Here is a 20,112-nt window from a genome sequence, read left to right as displayed (position 1 = left end):
TGAATTATTAGCAACACTAAATAAAGACATTACACACCTTCTACCAGGTAAGAGTCCATTTTTCTTTCTTCAGCTTCTCAACCTTCAGTAAAAGTCATGGAAGACTCTTGTAAAGTAGGAATGAATGTTCAGTTATTGCAATTCTTCCTCTGGGGACCACGACTGTGCAAAATGTCTTGGTAATCAATGCAGTACCGCTGGCATGGCGAATGAAAATGCAACAAACAAACAAAATGAAGATGTGTGTCCTCTGTATCATCAGTAATATGATGAAGATAGTTGTCGTCGCATTAAACCTGCATGCATGACAAACGCTGACCAATCAGAAGGCGGCAGAGCTGAAACGTCAAAGTGTCTGAGCTTCACCCAGCTGTGGTTTGTACAGAGATGGTAGATTCCACATCCTGCTCCGAAGTTGGACTGACGGTTACACCCTCAACAGCACCAACAGAGGTCTTGCACACACACACACACACACACACACACACACACACACACACACACACACACACACACACACACACACAGTCTCTCATGGATGGCTCTTCCTTTAGGGTAGGGTATAAAAGCAGAAGTTTCCCAAGACGGAGCAGCAGCAGACCGACGCCAACCAACAGCAGCTTCTCTCTCCAACTTCATCTGAGGTGAGTCCACTCTGTACCTGTACGTAACACCTTACTTTACAGACACAAAGTTTGCATTTGTTAAGAACTTCACTGGGGTGCAACAATTTAATCGCACCAAAGAATTCCTCAGCAGCTCGGTCATTTTGTTTTGTTTATACCGTCCAGATGTGAAGATGCAAATAAGTGATGCCACATGTGAAAGTCATTTGAAACATTCCGCGTTTGTTGTTGCGCAAACTCAAACAAAGCCTCTTGTGCATTATTGGGATTTTTTTAACATTGATGCACGTTTCTGTCATTTAAATTGAATGTAATGGCTGCTTTAGCTCCTAACAATCCAGATGTTACTACCTGAATACTAGCAGTGGTGACAGTGGACTTAACAGTCAAGAGGCTTTTACCTGAATATTATAGTGACTGTAGTGGTAACACCAACAATAGAACAAAAGGGTTTGTGTCCAAAAAGTTTATGATGCATGTAAAACCTGGTTCATCAACTCTTTTGCCGGGGAAAGTACGGCAGAGAGTTTAATGGTGAGCACAAAGAGGCTCAGTCCTGCTGGTCAACGTGTGGATGTTCCTCTCGTGTCAGCATTTGCCACGTTGTGTTAAAAACATGTGTGTGCATGTATATGAAACGTGTCCCAGAACTGGTAAAGTGATGTTATTTCATTTAATTACCGGAGTATTTCTTCCACCAATGCTCACACTAAATCCGCTTGACTTTATTGAAGGTGAATCTTGTCGGTTATCTCGGACTTGGTTCTCTGAAATCAGCAATTGCTAAACCTTGGACTTTATATGTGATGTAACAGTGGTGAAAGAAGTACTTTACAGAAGTAAAAGTACTTGTGCTGGAGAGGCATGGCCCCTGTGACTAATATTATTGTATTGTAGACACTGATGAATCAATTTACAAGTCACATTTGACTTTTTCCACAGCTGGCCGGCGGTGGAGCGAGTTTAAACTACCTCATAAACACCTGAAATGTGACAATGTGTCAAATATGCTACATTTTACAATAAGCTCATGTGTTTTTATGGAAATGAATCTGAAAAGTAACCAGAGCTGACAAAAGATGGTAAGCAGAAGGTAAGCATGTCTCTCTGTGCCACCGGTGCTTGAGGTGAAAACAGAGCTTTCTCTGTGTTAAATGATGACTCATGCACTTTCTGCTCGCACCTTACGAAAACAGCTGTTGTGTATTTAATGCTTACATCATGCTTACATAATCGTCATGGCAGTAACTTGAAGGGTTGATGTCATTTTCGTTCTGTTTCTTGTTTTGTGGATTTATTGAGTCATTCTGAGTAAACTGACGGTTCTTTGTTGACATCAGTTTGCTGTGTTCACACTAAAGTTTTATAGTCGTCAGTTTGTTGATTGTTTTCAACTTAATATGATTTCTTTGGTTTTAGAAATAACTTGTTTGAACTTTAACAGTCTTCTTTTTTACCTATTATCACTTCTACTGTAGATGTAAGTCAACAGCAACGTTTGTGTTTTTGATCAATATCACATTCACACTTCTTGGGCCGCACTTAACAATTATGTTAATTATCGAGCAAAACATTATAAAAATAAATAAACGTGGCAAATTAAATTTAAAAAAACAAACAAATATCAAATAAGAAATAAGAAGACATAAAGCAAATAATAATAAATGGGGAGGGGTTGTAATGATGCCTTTAGGCACACACATATAATAATAATAATAATAATAATAATAATCATATGTGCTACATTTTCTGCGCATGTAAACTATTGTTTACATGCAAATCATTCATATTGTGTTTCTCAACTAAGTGATGAATTGTTTGGTCTTTTATGTCAAATAATGTTGACAATTTTCAAGGTCAATTCTTAAATATCCTTTTTTTCTCACAGGAAGAGGAGTGACCGTAAACTCCCCTCCACCCAACCCACAAACACACACACAGAAACCACATGTGATGTAGAAGTTTTCCACACTGTTATTTCATTATTCACAAGCTTTGATAGTTTCGTGCACTTTGCTTTAACGGCCTTTCCAATATTTAAATATGTCCGTGTTGAATAAAAGGTCAGGCGTGTTTCCAGTTCTTCCACAGATGCAAAGCAGACGGGTTTTACAACAGTTCTCCGACCATGCGAGACAAACGGAGCACGGTGGCCTTAAAAAACTCTGAAGACACTAACTAGTGGCATAAGAGTAAAAAAATGTGTGTTTTCCATCCGCTCTCCTCTTCCAGTCCTGCGACGGATCCTCCACCCTGAACTATCGCCGTCATGTCTGATCAAGGTGGCGCCCCGATCTCCACTCTCGCCCCCCCTGCTCCCAGCGGACCCCCTCCCAAGATGACGAACCGCGGCCGCAGTGCAGTTCCCCTCTCCAGCTCAAACTCCGAGTCAACGGACATACCGGAGTTTGAGCCCTTTGGTCTGCCGGGCCCGAGAGGATTTCCACCCATGACTGGTGAGGAAGAGCCCTGCAAAACGTCACGAGTGGAGTCATTAAAGTGAATATGCAAGTTCTAGTTTGAAACCATGAACCAATAGATATCACAATGGAATCCCAGTTGATTACATATATTAAGACAGACAGTTTTTGTATTACAAGTGTTGTGAAATTGTATGTTTAAGTATGAAGAATTTGTATTCTTATTTTATTTCCACTAGACTGAAAAAAGACGCAAAAAAGCCAAATATCTCAAAATTTACCATAAATGATCTTTTTTTTTTTGTTGCCTGGGGTGTCTCGCATACTAAGTCTTCTCCTTTTAAGGGCAGAAGACAGATGTCACCTCTTGGTTGAAAAAGATAGTCTTTTTCCCGACATTGACACAGTTTCCTGTAGTTTTTGCACATGATTGACACACGAATGATGTCCAAATAGGATAAATTCTTCTCACTTCCTGCAGCTTGTCACTACTCCCCACCCGGTGTTACTGTGAGAAAGCTGCTCAGTGAGAGATATCCAGATGTGACAGGAGTTTATGAATGCAGTGACTGGAATTTTGTGATATGACTGCAAACAATCACGAATAAGTAGGGATGACTCACATACACATCACTGTGGTATACTGATGAAACTCACAACTGCTGACACACTTCGAGAGCAGAGGAAGATAGGATTTAACAAAAAGTCTCAATCTACCGCTTGGCTAGAAAACAATGATTTCCATCTACATGTTTTCTGTCTCCGTCTTTCTCTTCCTCTCTGTGTCCATTCAGAGTATGTGGACATTATGGGCGTGGACATGATGAGGAGGCCGGATGAGAGCAACAAGATGCAGCACCACACCATGTTGTTCAACTCTGACACTCTCATCGTGCGTCGAGGACAAGAGTTCCAGGTCAAGATCGAGTTCAACCGTCCCTACAAACCCGCTTCAGACAAGTTCGCTGCGGAGTTTGTCATCGGTGAGCTGAGCATACTGTAATTATGATGCTTTTAAAAGTGATATCGTACACCCAGCATTTATAAACTCCTTTAATTCTGGATCTTGTGGTCCGTCCGGTTCACATTCTCGCATGTTGACGTCTTGTAATTTGCATAAGTGTCCCTGTTCTTTCAGGCTCCAGCCCTCAGTACAGCAAGGGCACCTATATGCCTGTCTTCACCACCAAGGAGCGTCAAAGCTCCTGGGCAGGCCGCATCACAGCCACCGCCGACAACACGGTCACCATGGGCGTCACCCCCGCGGCAAACTGCATCGTGGGGAAGTACCACATGTACATCGCTGTGATGACGCCCTTCGGCATCCGCAGGACCAGACGGGACAACAGCCGAGACCTCTACATCCTCTTCAATCCCTGGGCGTCGGGTCGGTTTCGGCTTCTTGACCACGTTTTATTAGCTTTTGTCTCACTTTCCAGTCCATGAAAATCTTTTTTTTTCCTCAGATGATTCTGTGTTTCTGGATGATGAGACTGAGAGGCAGGAGTGTGTGATGACTGAGATGGGGATCATCTACCACGGCGCCAACGACGACGTCGCTGAGAGAAACTGGAACTATGGACAGGTAGAAGAAAAAAACAAAAACATTTCAAGAAGACTTCGATCTCATAATTATTTTGTCCTAGTTTAACTACGGAGTCCTGGATGCCTGTCTGTACATCATGGACCGGGCTGACATGCCCATCCCCAACAGAGGAGACCCCATCAGGGTGACCAGAAAGGCTTCTGCTCAGGTGAGAAACTATTCATGGGCATCCACTAAAACACAGGAAACTGGTTTACAGATGCATAAGATATGCAGTTAAATGATGCATCAATACACACAGAACATTACTGTGCAGTAAAACACACAATATTGCTGATAGAGTGAATAATATCCTGCGCTTAAGTGTTGACACCAGCTTGAAATATGACACGCTGTTACCTCAATGTTTTCTCTCATTATATAGTCATTCTTTATCTGCTGGACGTTAGCAGAATAGCCTATTCAGACTATCCCAGCATTTCAAAATGATAACAAATGTCTAAAATCTGCTCGCTGTCGCACTCAGCTGAACTCTCGTGACGACGAGGGCGTGCTGGTGGGGAACTGGAGCGGCGACTACACCTACGGGGTGGCGCCCACTTCCTGGACCGGCAGCACGGACATCCTGCTCACCTACGCCAGCAGCAAGATGCCCGTCTGCTACGCTCAGTGCTGGGTCTACGCCGCCGTCTTCAACACCTGTGAGCTCTTTACTGGGATACAAGTAGCAGAAGAAAATATATTTATTTATCCTCTCCAATCCAATCGGGGCTCAGTGTCTGGCTTCATCAATCAATCAAGTTGTATTCATACAGCACCTTTCAAACAAAACAATTCAAAGTGCTTTGCAAATGATTTGCACTGAGCCACAGCCGCCCCAGGTGTACTCTAATCATGACTTCTGTTTTAGTTTATTCGCTCCTTGATTTCTGTCTTTGCTTGTTAAATGTTTTGCCTCCAGTCCTGCGCTGTCTGGGAATCCCATCGCGGGTCGTCACCAACTTCTTCTCCGCTCACGACAACGATGGAAACCTGAGGACCGACATCATCCTGGATGACAACGGCAGGGTTGACCGCAACCGCACCAAAGACTCTGTCTGGTAAAACATCTTCTATGCAGCTCGCCATAATGCAGAGATATTGTGGTGAGACTTAGATTCATGAATATTCATGGTCCCCAGAGGATGAATCCTACTGGTTTTGGTGACTCCCTGACTTTTTCTTTAACGTCAGCATCAGGCCAACATTTCCATGTGCTTAAAGGGAATATAAAAAACAATCACCAGTTTGCTATGGGATTTTTTTTCAGCATGTTCATGCTCCTCAGAAGATGAACCCTTTACATGCTGAGCACTCCACTCTTAGGGCCATCCACAGAGCCAAACCTCAAGATATCTCGAGCTTTTTTTCTGTTTTCCTTTCTATTTAAAGGCCTCCAATAGCAACACACAAGTTTAGATCACAACAAAACAGGACTTGTTTAATACGAATGTTTATAATGATATTTGAAATAATGTTTTTATCAGGAACTATCACTGCTGGAATGAGTGCTACATGTCCAGACCAGACCTCCCGACTAGCTTTGGAGGCTGGCAGGTTGTGGATGCAACACCACAGGAGACCAGCGATGGTAAGTAGTAGTAATAATAATAATAATGGTATAAAATAATTGCTGGCTTTATACAAACAGGTTATGAGTTATTAAGAGTTGTATTAACAATTATTCCCAGAAATCACAGATTATTAATCTTATTCTCCGTTATCCATAAAGGCATGTACAGATGTGGCCCTGCATCAGTCCAGGCCATAAAACATGGGCAGATATGCTTCCCATTTGATGCTGCCTTTGTGTTTGCAGAGGTGAGTCTTTTCATGACATTGTTCCAGTGGGATTCTCTTGAAAAGTTTCTTATTGTGTCTGTAGTTGCTGAGAGCCAGTGTTTCTGTGTGTCTCCCGACAGGTCAACAGCGACGTGGTGTTTTACAGCCGCAGTAAAGACGGGGCCATGGAGCCCGTCAAGGTGAACCGGACTCATATAGGCCGCACGGTTTTGACCAAGACTCCAGGAGGCATGACCCGTCGCGACATCACCGACCAATACAAGTTTCCCGAAGGTCAGAATCGAGAGACAAATCGGTGTTTTGAGTGTTTTTCTCTGCTGCAGCTCATATGTATCATATCTGTCAAATGGATTAAATATGTTGTAATTGTGTTATGTTCATTCTGTACACATGACATCTATTGCACTTCTGTCCGTCCTGCGAGAGGGATCTCCAAACAGGCCGACTTTTTTCAGATATCCAGAAGGCAAAACCTGTTGATAAATACATTGATATCCTTTTAAGTTAAAGAAATGTGCAAACAAACAAATGTGTTTCAATCCTCCACTCTAGGCAGCACAGAGGAGCGGACCGTCCTGGAGAAAGCGGAGGAGTACGGCTGTCAACGAGAGAAGTCCGACCTTCCCGTGGCTGACGTGGACCTGGTCCTGCCCACCCTGGAGGTCAGCGTGGGCGACGACTTCGAGCTGAGCCTGGAGTTCATAAACAGCAGCGACCAGAGCCGCACCGTGGACGCCTACATCAGCGGCAGCGTGGTGTATTACACCGGAGTCACCAGATTCGAGTTCCTGTTCAGGAATCCCACCGTGACCATTGAACCCAACAAAAGTGAGAAAAGCGTTTATTCATTTCTTTATTTAGGTCAATGCAGAGAGAGCAGAGTTGTGTCTTTGTGTTCTCCAGGTGTGAAGGAGTCGGTGACGGTCGAGTCAAAGAAATACATGCAGAGTCTCGTGGAACAGGCCAACCTCCACTTCATCGCCACTGGGAAGGTCAAGGAGACCGGCCAGATCGTCACGGCCATGAAAGTCGTCACCCTGCACAATCCCAAACTCACCGTCACGGTCTGTTGCTTTTATTCTGTCGACACGTTAAAAAAAACAAATCCCAATTCGTTGGCATCCTGCATTATATATCACGCAAAAAGTTTCTTTCTCCAAGTTTCTACTTTCTTTCCGCTTTAAAACCTTTTTTGCAAATGGATTTGTAAAGTTTTGGTTTTTTCTTAAGGTGTCCGACGGCGGTAAAGTGAACGAAGAGATGACGGCGACTGTGGAGTTTACGAACCCCTTCACCTTCAGCCTGGAGGGCGTCTACATTCGTATGGAGGGACCCGGGATCATGCTGCCCATGTCCAAGTATTACAGGTGAGTTCAGCCCAGAAGAATCAGGCGTAATCTTAGTAAAAACTCATTTAATGTGTTAGCCACACAGAGCTGCAGCTGAAGGGAAAATCACTCACATTTTCACATGAAAGCTCCATTTATTTTTTTAACGTCACAGCCTTCATTCATCTGCTCAAATCTATGCGTGGGTTCTGTAGCGCAACATTTTACATGATAGGCTGCAGAGATTCTTACAATCCATAATTTAAATTACTGTATGAAGCAACTAACCTTTCATTAATTGATGATAAGTCAATGTTGTGTTCACAAGACCAAAGAAATCAGCCATGTTTTTGTACCCTTATAATAAAGTCTTACTGCATCTTTACACAGTAGTTTTGACGTCTTGACTATCTATGATATGACACCAAAAACCTGCGCCGTCCATGTGGCCTCCAACTCTTAACTCTGCTGGTTTCAGTCTGATCACAGGAGGCTCCTCTCTGACCTGGAGCGAGTTTTTCATCCCGCAAAGGGCCGGCAGCAGCAGGCTGATCGCTTCTCTGGACTGTCCTGCTCTCAGGCAGGTCTACGGCACGGCGTCCGTCACCATCGAGCCCTGAAGGATCGCTGACGCCGGACAACGTTCGACTCACTAAAAAGATATAAACCTATAACATAGTTACGCAACGGTAGGTTTACAACAGCTTAACAGGTGTCGCTTTAGCATTTATGATAAGAATGTGAAGAAGTTTTCGTCATAAGAAAAAAGATCTTTGATCTACAAAATACAGATTTTTTTTTTTTTTAAAGTGCAATCATATTGACTATTTTGGCAGTTAAAGGAACAGTGTGTGGCATTTAGGGGGCTCTATTGGCATATTTTCTTTTGTGTATAATCACAAGAGAAGTTCCAGTTGTTAGATGCCGCCAAATACTGCAAAGAATCGATCCAAAAGCTGAATTGATATTCTCTTTATTTGTGGTGGAAAAAAGTACATTGATGATTACTACTTTCTTTCTTTTTAGTTTATTAATTTTAACTCAAAAATACACCAGTACACTGAGTACAGCTGTGTTTGACGTCACTCCCTCATTTAATCATTCAATACTCCTGATAAGGACAATAAAGACCTTCCATATTTTACTCTAGAGTGAAGTGGTAAACAGAGATTTCTGACAATAATAAATGATCCATCTTCCATTGATTAAAGTTTCTGCTCTTTCCGCCTTTTTAATATCAAGCTATAAATTCTGTTTCTTCCCATTTTTCTTTGTACAAGAACATATGCAAATATCAACCAAATAAAATATTAATAACTGCATAATTTTGTGACAATATATTCCCCAGATGTGTGTCTATGTGAGTCAGTGCTCATACTTGGTTAGCATCATTCCATCTTAACTTCATGAGCAGCAAAGGCTACAATTATACAATTAAAGAGTATTATACAATCAATGACTCTGAACTATATCAATCTTATCACTAAAGCAATGATTCCAAAAAACAAATTCAAAACTGTCTCCAAAGCCAGCAATAGTACATTTAGTAACATAGAAAACAAAAGTGCAAAAGTGAAACATCCTCGTTCCTGGATACATACTAACCCTCAAACATACTCTGTGAAACCATAACTTTAATTAAACATACACAAACATATCTAAATATCAAAGCTTATCTTTTACTTCATTCTGCGGACACTTCTCTAACTTGCACAGTGTAAGATTCATCACTTTTCCCTCACTTGAAGGTGATGAGGTAGTCTGGGTACGCTTGGTTATCATGGAACACTACATACATGCTGGGGTTGGCTGTGTTGTCCACCACACTGTCGTAGCGGTCGCTGGACTGCTGGTCACTGCGAGCGGGAGGAAACCTCATGCTGCTGTGACCCAGAGTGCAGACGCCGGTCACGACTCGCGCCACAAACATTAACTGGGAACCGTCAGCAGCTGGCTTGGAGTAGGTGGGCTGGGCTGAGTAGCTGGCGTCCACGGCAAAGTAGGTTCCCTGACCGAATGCGGTCGCTGAAAATAAGAGGAAATAGACAATTAACAAGTCCTCATAGCTGAAAAAAAAAAAGTGCCACGTCATAGATAAAGGTTTGGTTTGGCAGAAAATTCCAACTGTACACCAAAACCGGACTCTCTGTCACCAACTACTAATTAGTCCATAGGTCAACAAACATGTTCTCCTTTAATCTCCTATAAAGAGGTTCTCTGCGTCATACAGTAGGAAGTGATGCCTCAGCAGTGATTTGCTCTGAATGAATAGAAAGAAGTGGAGGACATGTTTGCAGCCACATTCTGAGCCTACTCTGCTGAAACAAAGACGAGTAGCAGATCTTTACCGTTCTGCCCAGAAAAGCTCCTGTTGAACCCAGTTTTCATGATGGAGTCACAATTGTCCTGAGTCGTCCCGTGGTACAGAAGCCTTTCACCCGCTCCACCCTGGTGCTTGTTCTTATCAGAGATGTGCTGCTTCTGCGCTTCATAGACGCGTCGCAGATGGACAACCTGCAAGCGCTCGATCTGTCAAAAACAAGAAAATAATGAGCTGCAAAATTGACCTTGGAAGGATGTAAATAACTTTTCAAATGCATTGTGTTCATTATATGGAAATAAAAATTTTAAGTAAAAGATCCATTGATATAGATGGAAGCCATTGAGCTGCCCACCTTCATCACAGTCTTCTGGACCGTTCGTTTGAAGGCCTCCTTCACTGTTCGGTACTCTGCCGAGGACGGCTGCAGTGGAACCTTCTTGAAAGCTTCACTGGCAGCCATGTTGTCCCAGTACAGAGGGAAGGAGAAGTCTGACAAAAAAAATGATCAGAGTAAATGTGCTTTGTTTCTTTAAATAAATGTATAACACTACAATGTTTTCTCAGTTGCAAAGAAATCAAAAGGAACATCTCACCTGAGAGATGCTCAAGTCGTTTCAGCATCGCCGTCTGTCCATTTAATGGACTTGTGGCCTCCGTCCTCCGTAGATCCACGGACCACTGGACGCTCTGTGCGTCCACTATCCCTCCGGCCACATCATTGTTTTCCAGGTTGTGATTGGCTGTCTTGGGGAGTCTCTCCCAGTTACCGCCATGACCCAAGATGCACCAAGTCACACGGGCGAACAGATCCTCCTCCTCCCTGACTCTCACCTCTCTTCTGAGGTTGCCGTGCAGGGAGGCGTTAACCATCTGCATCACCATGTTGACCCCATCTTTTAACCCGCTCACTGTCAAGGTGCCCCGGCCGGACTGGTCCTTCTGCATGTACAGACCCTCGGTGTCCACCAGCTGCTTCAGAGCCTTCATGTTGTCCTGGGTGAAGCCTGCCAGCTCCTCCTTCTCAAAGGTGTTAGTGGAGCACTGAGCGTGATACAGATCCATCACCTTTGTCATGGCATCGTCAACATTCTTTCTGGAGAGACCCAGGAACCAGAAGACGGACTGCTGACTTGCAGAGCTGGTGAAGTTGATGCTTGTAGCTGCGCTCTTAGACAAAGGAGGCTGCTGTTGTACACGAGGCAACTGAGGTACTGACACTGCAGGGTGGGTCAAACGACAGCAATCAGTGGAAATTCCAACAAAATGATATAATTGTGATTTTAAAAAAGACCGATTTCTAAGCAACCATAAAAGAAGAAAGCTGTGAATCACCTCTGTTGATTACAGGAGTGGGAAACGTTTGCATTGCTTCCTCTTTAAAGGCCAAGAAGACTTTAATTTGAATCAGGACGATGCGGATGTTAGTGAGACATTGAAGAGGAGTGGACGAAGTGGCCGCCATGACCCCTTGGAGGATGGCACCTGCCACGACACCAGGGTCCAACCCACCAACTCCTGCAAAAATAATTGCATTTTTAACGGACAGACATTTACATTCAGTGTGTGTTTTTTATTAACGAAACCTCTATAACGTCTTACAAAAATACTCACCAGCACAGATGGCAGGAATGGCGACAGACTTGAACTCAAACGTTTCACAATAACCAACGATGCGACACACCAGCTGTTCAATGAGGACTACGTCCTTTTCACCACAGACATGAAAAATGGCTGAACAGGGGAACGATCCAGACTGGGAAACAAAAACGTCTCCTCGGATCCTTTGCGCTACACAAGACACAACAGACGAGATGAGTAAGAAGCTGTTTGTGTTGCTTGTAAATGTCTAGCTGGTCCTCTTTTCTCACCTGCTCTCAGTTCAGCCTCCACCGCTGGTCCGGCTACGGTTAGGATGTCTTTGCACACACCATCTGGAGAATAAAGACCATATTTATAATCAGTGGTGGAATGTAAACTTAACCACAATGTAAACTTAATTTACTCAAGTTGCCGGTACATATCACAATATTATGGGGTAAGCTAACTTTAAGTGACACCAAAGCCCTTCTTGGCTAAACGCTATATTGAAAAACTGGTTGCTAGCAGCGTCAGGTTGCTTTCCGTGACTTATTCAAGCTGTTGTGTATCTCTTTGGCATTGTCTGTCACATTAGCTTTACGTCGACAGACACACCTGAGGAGAAGCCTCTAGGCTACCTGGCTCTGCTGGCTACCAGCTCCATGAGGACCACAGAACTGGACATGGAGGCTGTGACAGCGGTCTTCTGTGAACCGGTGAGTACACATTTCTTTAATACAATGCTGATATACTGCTCAGCCGTGTCTTCGGCTCTCGCTCACCCTTCTGAAAATCAACGAAGTCGGTCGTGTTCACCACAGCATCTGTCGTCTCATTAGTGATGTCACCGAACACAAGCTGCAGTTTAACCCCGCCTCCCACTGTCATTGTGATGTCATCGAGGTCACTGGTGAGGGACCTGAAGATCGCTAAGGGGAAGAACGGACACAATATATTCCATAGATGTCTGATTACACTGATAAATGTAAATGGTGGAATTAGTATTCTAAGCAGTTTACCTTGGCCTCCCTGATTCATATTTGAGCTGAGGTGCCTGTGGACCTCATGGTAGCACTGTAAATAAAAGCGGCAGCATTAAGCACTTCCATCAATAAATCATACATGCACGCATAGTACGAACCAGTTGTTGAGTGTTGATAGTTGAGTGTTGACAGCTGTTGACAGCTCTTTCCCTGATGACTGGAAATGTGCCATTGTCACACCTATCTTTAAATCTGGAGACCGCCTTGACGCCAGTAACTATAGACCGATAAGTATACTGCCAGTACTGTCAAAGATTGCAGAGAAAGTTGTCATTGAACAACTCACAACTTTTCTTAGTACAAGCACCCGTGGTCTACATCGTATGCAGTTTGGCTTTAGAACAAATCATTCCACCGAAACTGCTACCATGCACTTCATAGAGCAAATCAAATCAATGCTCGATAAAGGAGGAGTAGTTGGTGCTGTATTCTTAGATCTACGCAAAGCTTTTGACAGTCAATCACAATGTGTTAATATCTAAACTTTCTGCGTTCAACTTTTCACCGAGAGCACTGGCTTGGATGTCTTCTTATTTATCAAATAGGAAGCAATGTGTTAAAATTTGTGACTCACTGTCAAGCAACCTGAAGTGCACAATGGGTGTTCCACAAGGGTCAGTGTTAGCTCCCTTATTATTCAGTCTATATATTAATGATCTACCTCAACAGTGTCATGATGTTGAACTGCAAATGTATGCAGATGACACTGTTGTGTATATACACATGCAAAAACAGCTGAGTTAGCAGCTGCCAAGCTAACAATTGTGCTGGAAAGGATCACACACTGGCTCCATCAATCATGTCTGACTCTAAACGTAAATAAGACAAAAGGGATGTTTTTTTACAAAACCATCAGACAACCTCCTGATGCGAACATTCTTATCAACGGAGAAAGGCTAGAAATAGTCACTGATTTTAAGTATCTTGGTGTGATACTAGATCAAAATTTTACATTTAATAAACATGTAAAAAAAATGGTTAAAACCATCAAATACAATCTAGCAAATTTTAGACACATCAGAAACTGTCTCTCTCCAAATGCAGCAAAGATATTTATGCATGCTATGATCCTTTCTCACATGTCCTACTGCATTACATGTTGGGGGCAGGCTGGTGAAACAGCCATAAGACCTCTCGAGTCTTTATATAAGCAAACAATAAAAATTCTGGACAAAAAGGCGTTGCACTTTCACCATTGTAGGGTATTGGAGAAGCATATACTGAGCTTTAACAATTTTAGATTGTTCTCAAATTTGTGCCTGGTCTATAGACTTTTAAATGGTTTGGCCCCTCCTCCACTCCGTGACTTTGTATATACTCGCTCAGCAACTTCTATTAGATCAGCGAGAATATCCTCTACACGAGACTGTACAATACCATTTCGCCGCACTACTTTTGGTCAATCAGCCTTCTCTGTAAAAGCAACACACCAGTGGAACACCCTGCCTGAAGCTGTGAGGAGCTGCAGCACTATTAGCACTTTTAAAGCCAACTTGAAAAGTCTTTTAAAAACTGCACACACTGACCTCAATTCTTGTTGTCTTTTATGATTTCATTTTATTGACACACATTCATTTTTGATGTGCTATTTGTGTGTAGTGTTTTATTGGGTGTCCTGTATGTTTTTTTGTAGTTTATCTCTATATTATGTATTTTCCTTTTACTGTGTTGTTGTTCTGTCCTTGTTTGACCTGCCAAGGGACTGCAGATGCAAATGAGCTTAAACTATAATCTGGTACAGTGCATCGAATGGAGACATTTATGTTTAAACTGTACATGGTCCCTTTTAAATAAATGAAATAGTCACCTCTTCAGAGTCAGGGTAGTCTGGTTTAATGACGATGTGGATGGTGGCGAGAGACCCAGAGGATGCAGTTAATCCAAACTGGCGAATGTTGTCAGTCAGCACTTGAATGGCTTCTCTCAGCGGGTATTTCAAAGCAATTCCAGGCCCGATAACAGGGAAGGCCACTGAGCACAAGCCCTGCTGTACACAAAGGTCCAAACACCTCTTCAGCCCATCGCTAAGCACCTGGAAAACAAAAATCAGACATTTCCTTTTGTGTTTTCAAAAGTCACCCCTACATTGTACAATGCTTTCTAAAAGGTGTGACGTAAGCTAACATACAGAAGATTTCAGTTTTGTAAACTTCTGAGTTAAACTTCAACTAAAAGTAAAGTTGTTAAGCCACTTATTGGGTTTTAACATCTCCCATCGGTTTTATGTCAGTAAGTGAACCTTGAATTTCAACTCATCTTTTGCCCTCACCCATAGTATTTTCAAAACTTCTGATGTATTTCACTTTACCTGCACACTCCGCCCTCTGACTCCATCCCACGGCAAGCACTCAATGAAGAAGAGCTTGGTGCAGCCCAGAGATGGAGGCGCACCGACCTGCAGAACATCACCAGGGACGAGAGTACCATTCGCTGCCATCGAGTCAAACTTTGACTTGATCGCATTCCCGGCTTTCCTCAACAGGCATTTACCAATTTTAGTAGAAGTTAGCTTCCCATTGAGCATGGGCACCACTAACACATTCACCTGTGGAAAGAAGAGGGAAAAAAACAATGTGAGTGACTGCATTGCTCCTGTATGATTTAATATGAAGTAGAACAGAAATTGTCGTACCTGCTCATCCACCAAACTGCCAAGCCGGATCTCCAGACTTGTCTGGTTTACTGCAATACTCCCAACAGTGCTGCTGCGCAATCTGGAGATTGGTTGGGGTGCTAAAGTCATGGTGCTGCTGGGGAAGATGTTGGGGCTGCTGGGGAAGTGGCTGGTGCCGCTGGGGAAGAGGCTGGTGCTGCTGGCAAAGATGTTGGGGCTGCTGATGCTTCGTGGTATAGTTTCCACAATCGGAGAGTACACACTTTGATGTTCCCTGATTATAACCTGACAGGAGCTCTCTACCAGCTCCTTGCCCACTCTACCCTTTGATTGGAAGTACCGTTGAGCCCCTGGTCCATCTAGAACCAACGTGTCTGACATCAGACTGGCTAGAGCTGAGATTAGGGCCTGCTTGGTCTCCTGGACCAGAGAACGGGGACCAGACACGAGCACACATGGGTGTGGGAATGGGGAGGTCTTTAAGGTCACCTTGGTCTGCTTCATGCCAATCAGGCTTAAAAATGTATGAAAACAGTCAAGCAGTTCAGGTTGCGGTAGGTTCAGCATCTCTTGGGTCTCGACTTGGTTCATCTGGTAGTCATGCAGCACCTCTTTGAGCTTGTTCACATTTTCCCTGTAGCCCACCAGTCGTACTTTGGCGGTTGCGGTTCCACCGACTTCTGGGATGAAGCTGACGTCCACTCTGAGCTCTGGAGAGTTGGCCTTGTTCTTGGCTTTGTTGAGCATGTCCTTCACGATGTTTAGGTCTGGAGGTACAGCTGCAGCTCCCTGCAGCGGCACATCGTCCACAGTAAGGTCTCTCTGCATCGCTGCCTCTGCCTCATCCAGGGCATCAGAGGACAAGCTGGACAGGACCAGGTCGGACCCCGGCTCTAGGGAAACGGGACTTCTGAGGCTCTGCTGGAAGCGATCCTCGTACTTGGAGATGACATCACTGGACGTTATAAAGTCCATTAAAGCTGCGCAGAGTTTAACTCTCTTTTCCTTTACCTTTTTGATTAGTTCATCAAGTTTCGTAGCTCCTGATTGCACCTCCATGTCAGGGCCGTCCAAGGTGATCATAGCGCGTCCTATGTGGATTTTTACTTTTGGGCAATGCGCAAGCATTTCTCGACGGAACTCTTCTTCCACCAGTTTGAACCGCTTCTCCGCAATTGGCAATTCCTTCCGGGTTGGCAGGCTCTTTTCCAGGATTGAAATCCTCTCATTCACAGCCTCAACCTCTCCCACAACCACAACATAACCGCTCTCTCTGTACACTTTGATATCGTCTGTCACAAAGGAGGGGTCCTGCAGTAGGATTTGGACTTTTTTTTGCTCAACCACAGTGTAGCAGAGGTAGCTCTCGGTAAGACCGATGAAGACCCGATCCACCTGTATCTCCCATTTCTCTGCCGTCCCGAAGGCTCCTCCAGGGCCCTTCTCAATATCCCCCCTAACCACTGCCTCCTCTTCGACAAAATCCAACTCCACCGTGCAGCCAATAGCAGAGAGTTGCTTCTGTAAGACTTTATTTGCTTTCTGGTTGTCTCTCAGGAAGTACAGGAGGAAAATATCTAGCTTGAAAATCTTCTCAAGGCCTTTTGTGTTTGCTTTTGTGAATGTCTGTCGAAGAAAAGCAATATCAAACAAATCAATTAATTTGTAGTAATGTAAGTGATAAAAACATAGATGATATTTTATAATATATAAAAATGTATCATGTTAACTTTCTGTTATGAGATGTTGTTCCTGCTCAGGAATTCCCCTAAACTGGTCTATCCAGATTATTTGGCTGTGACGTTCCTGCAATCATGAAGGAGTCAGTTAAAGTGTCTCGAGAGCAATATTAAATCACCTGTGAGTGACTAGAGGACGGCTGATCGGTGGTCTGTGGTGAAATGGTTCGGCTCACTGTCAGGCTTACTTCCCCACAAGGAAGGTAGATGGTGTGAAACTTCCTCTGCAAAACCCTTTCCTGGTCTGTAAAAAACAAAATCCTACATTTAAAGTTACTGCAAGTATATTCTAACTATAATTCCATTTCAGTAAATGGGATTCCTTACCTTCTTTTTCCTTGAAACTGATTTTATAGGTGTTGCCTTCCGCTTTTTCAATCATCCCACAATCACCTCCACCTGAATCTCTTTTTTTCTGAAAGTGCCTCCTGACTTTCTCCTTCTCTCTGTCTGTCAGATCTTTCGCTTCAAAGAACAACGGATGCTGGTATTCACCCATTTTAAGTCAATTCTGACCTTACAAACTTGATAAGTAAGGCACTTCTTAGCATGCAACCGTGCCTCGCCGGGCACAGGTGACTCTGAAGTAGGTTTATTTTGGTTTCACTTTCACTCATGTTCAGTTCTCATGTTTCAGTATTTGCATTTGCCACACCCAATTACACAAATAGTAACAATTATGTCAATAACAATCTGTCAATAGTCTGTCAATGTGTTGTGATTTCACATCACAGCAAAATGGAACAAACAAAAAACAGACGACAGGAAATAACACAAGACATCCTGTGGCATTACCACTTCAAACCATTAGATGTCCTACTTAGACTAAAAACCATACTGGTGCACTGACTGCAACGAAGCGGCAGCTTTCAGCCTGCCAATGCAATGAACCTTTACAAACACGTACAGTGACAGACTTGTACAGACGATGATAAACATATTCTATCCACTTATTAACACTAAGGCAAGTAAAAATGTTGTTCATGTTTTTTACATTTTGTATGAATGTTGTGGTCTGATGTGGTAAACCAGTATTTTAGTGTTTTATTATGTTTACATGATGTGGTTGAAAGCTCAGAAAATAGTAATAAATACCTCTTCAAGTTGACACACGTGCTTTTTCCAGGTTCAACAATGTTTTTCCATTTTTTCTTTTCAAAACCAAGACCATATTCATCGTTTTTTGTTGTTTTTTTTAGAAAAAGACAGGGTGTTCAATGGTCCAGAGGCAGAAACAACTTTAATGGCTTCATAGTGTAGGGTTTGATCATGGCTCAGAGGTGGAAATAACTCCCTCGAGGCCTTGATCTGGACAAAGGAAGCCAATGTGGAGAAGAAGATATGAGTGGTGAGGTTGAACACCAGACTGGATGCAGGCGCAGTGTTTCTGGTGAGGAGGGAGTTGGTCTCTGGTGAGACAAATCCTCCTTATAGTGGCAGTTTAGGGCACTTGGCCAGACCACATTTGTATTTGGGGAGCAGTCTGGTTGACTACAGGGAACGTGGACCAAATACAGCAACACTTTGGGGGGGGGGGGGGGGGCACTTAGGCTGACTACAGGTGCATATATGGGGCCAAATTCAGGGGAATTTGGAGAAGGCCCCTGTTGTGAGAAGTTTAGAAACAACTCAACCATTAGCTTGTTCGTCTCTCTTGAAAACATTCTTTATGGTAGAGCGGTAATATTATGCTGACTCTTGTAGCACACATGGTGTTTAAACTCCTGAAGCCAAGGAAGCAGCAACATCTTATTTTATAGTTCATTTATTTGAAATATGTTCAGTGCTATGTTTTCAAACATTACAGAGCTTCCCAAGTTTTGAAATTAAATTGGAAAAAATCCAAATGGCAAAATGTTAAATCGCTGTGGTTGTGCTGTGTGTTGTACTCTTCTTCTACAATCATTATCACCATCGAGGTGTGAGGTGGAGCTAAATCTTGATATTTTGCTACACATCTCCTTGATTATCACATGTTTGGGGGCTTCTGAAGAGCAAAGATAAAGCAACTTGAATGATTAACTCCTAGCTGAACTCTAGGCGGAACTGCAACATGATTCATACCCCCACACACATCCTCCTTTACGCTACTGCCAGTTACTTGGAAGTCTTCTTTTTTTTATGTCAAGACGTGTTTCCCAACATGTCAGCATGTTGCAAGACACAATAACTCCAACCTGTTACGTTACACCCGAATGTAGGCCAAAGGAAAATAGGGAGTAGTTAGACAAGAACGTATCTTTACAAGAGGTCTACATCTTGCAGTCTTCCTCAGCAGATGGAGTTTGCTTAGTTGTTAAATATGGTCTCCACTATTACTATAACAGCATTAAATCAAAACTGTTGCCAAATATATAACCGACATGGCTAATTACCTCTACGTATTTCTAAATAGAAGTATTTGATTAGGTTTATTTTGTATGGGTAGATACATAAGTATAAACTGCTAATGTAGTACATATACATACACAAAACAATGAATGTAAATGGACAATTACAATGAAATTCCCATAAACATGGTTTTAAAATAATAAACATTTTGAGTTCCGAGGAAAAGAGAGATTCTTGTCCAAGGGCAGTTTTTCAACAGTGACTGATGAGCGATGCCATGCAAAGTGAGTTCCAATCATGCGAAAACCTGCAGCATTGACAACGAAGACGACAGGAAGGCAGTGAAAGGTGACATCCACAGTTGATGCAGAGGAAAAATGATCAGATAACAAAAGCTGGCTCCGTTTCAGCGTGAGGCAATAGGGCCTTCTGATTTTCTCTGGAAACCGTGTCATCACAACTGCAAGGGTATAAAAATGAGGAGCAGAAAACATGGGGCTCATATTCCTGCACAGTCGGAGAAGAATACACACAGGAGATTCATCAAATCTGACAAGAGATATCACCGCACTGAAAAGCCTTTGAAGATAACTCACGAACCTCCACCATTTAAGACAACGATGAATACTGCAATCCGCTGCATCATTCTCCTGGCCTGCATTACCATTTGCACTTCAAAAAGTAAGTCTGCTATTTTTTTTTTAAATGAAAAGCTTTTATTT

At 43.0% G+C, this 20,112-nt stretch overlaps 1 protein-coding gene across 1 annotated transcript; it reads left to right on the top strand.

Annotated features, from left to right (window-relative positions):
* The first annotated feature begins 358 nt into the window (after positions 1 to 358).
* Positions 359 to 9,079, top strand: f13a1b (coagulation factor XIII, A1 polypeptide b). Its single transcript, XM_079295306.1, has 16 exons — positions 359 to 453; positions 555 to 644; positions 2,859 to 3,082; positions 3,841 to 4,029; positions 4,185 to 4,433; positions 4,513 to 4,631; positions 4,693 to 4,800; positions 5,119 to 5,293; positions 5,554 to 5,692; positions 6,119 to 6,222; positions 6,364 to 6,452; positions 6,554 to 6,707; positions 6,987 to 7,262; positions 7,338 to 7,498; positions 7,665 to 7,801; positions 8,241 to 9,079. Exons 3-16 carry the CDS (start codon positions 2,896 to 2,898, stop codon positions 8,380 to 8,382), a joined length of 2,229 nt encoding a protein of 742 aa, XP_079151432.1. The 5' UTR covers positions 359 to 453; positions 555 to 644; positions 2,859 to 2,895; the 3' UTR covers positions 8,383 to 9,079.
* Positions 9,080 to 20,112: the final 11,033 nt, after the last annotated feature.

This window comes from Melanostigma gelatinosum (genome assembly GCF_949748355.1).
Source record: "Melanostigma gelatinosum genome assembly, chromosome: 23".
Classification (NCBI taxonomy): domain Eukaryota; kingdom Metazoa; phylum Chordata; class Actinopteri; order Perciformes; family Zoarcidae; genus Melanostigma; species Melanostigma gelatinosum.
The sequence above is the reverse complement of the archived record's forward strand: the minus strand, read 5'-3'. Positions and strand labels throughout refer to the sequence as shown.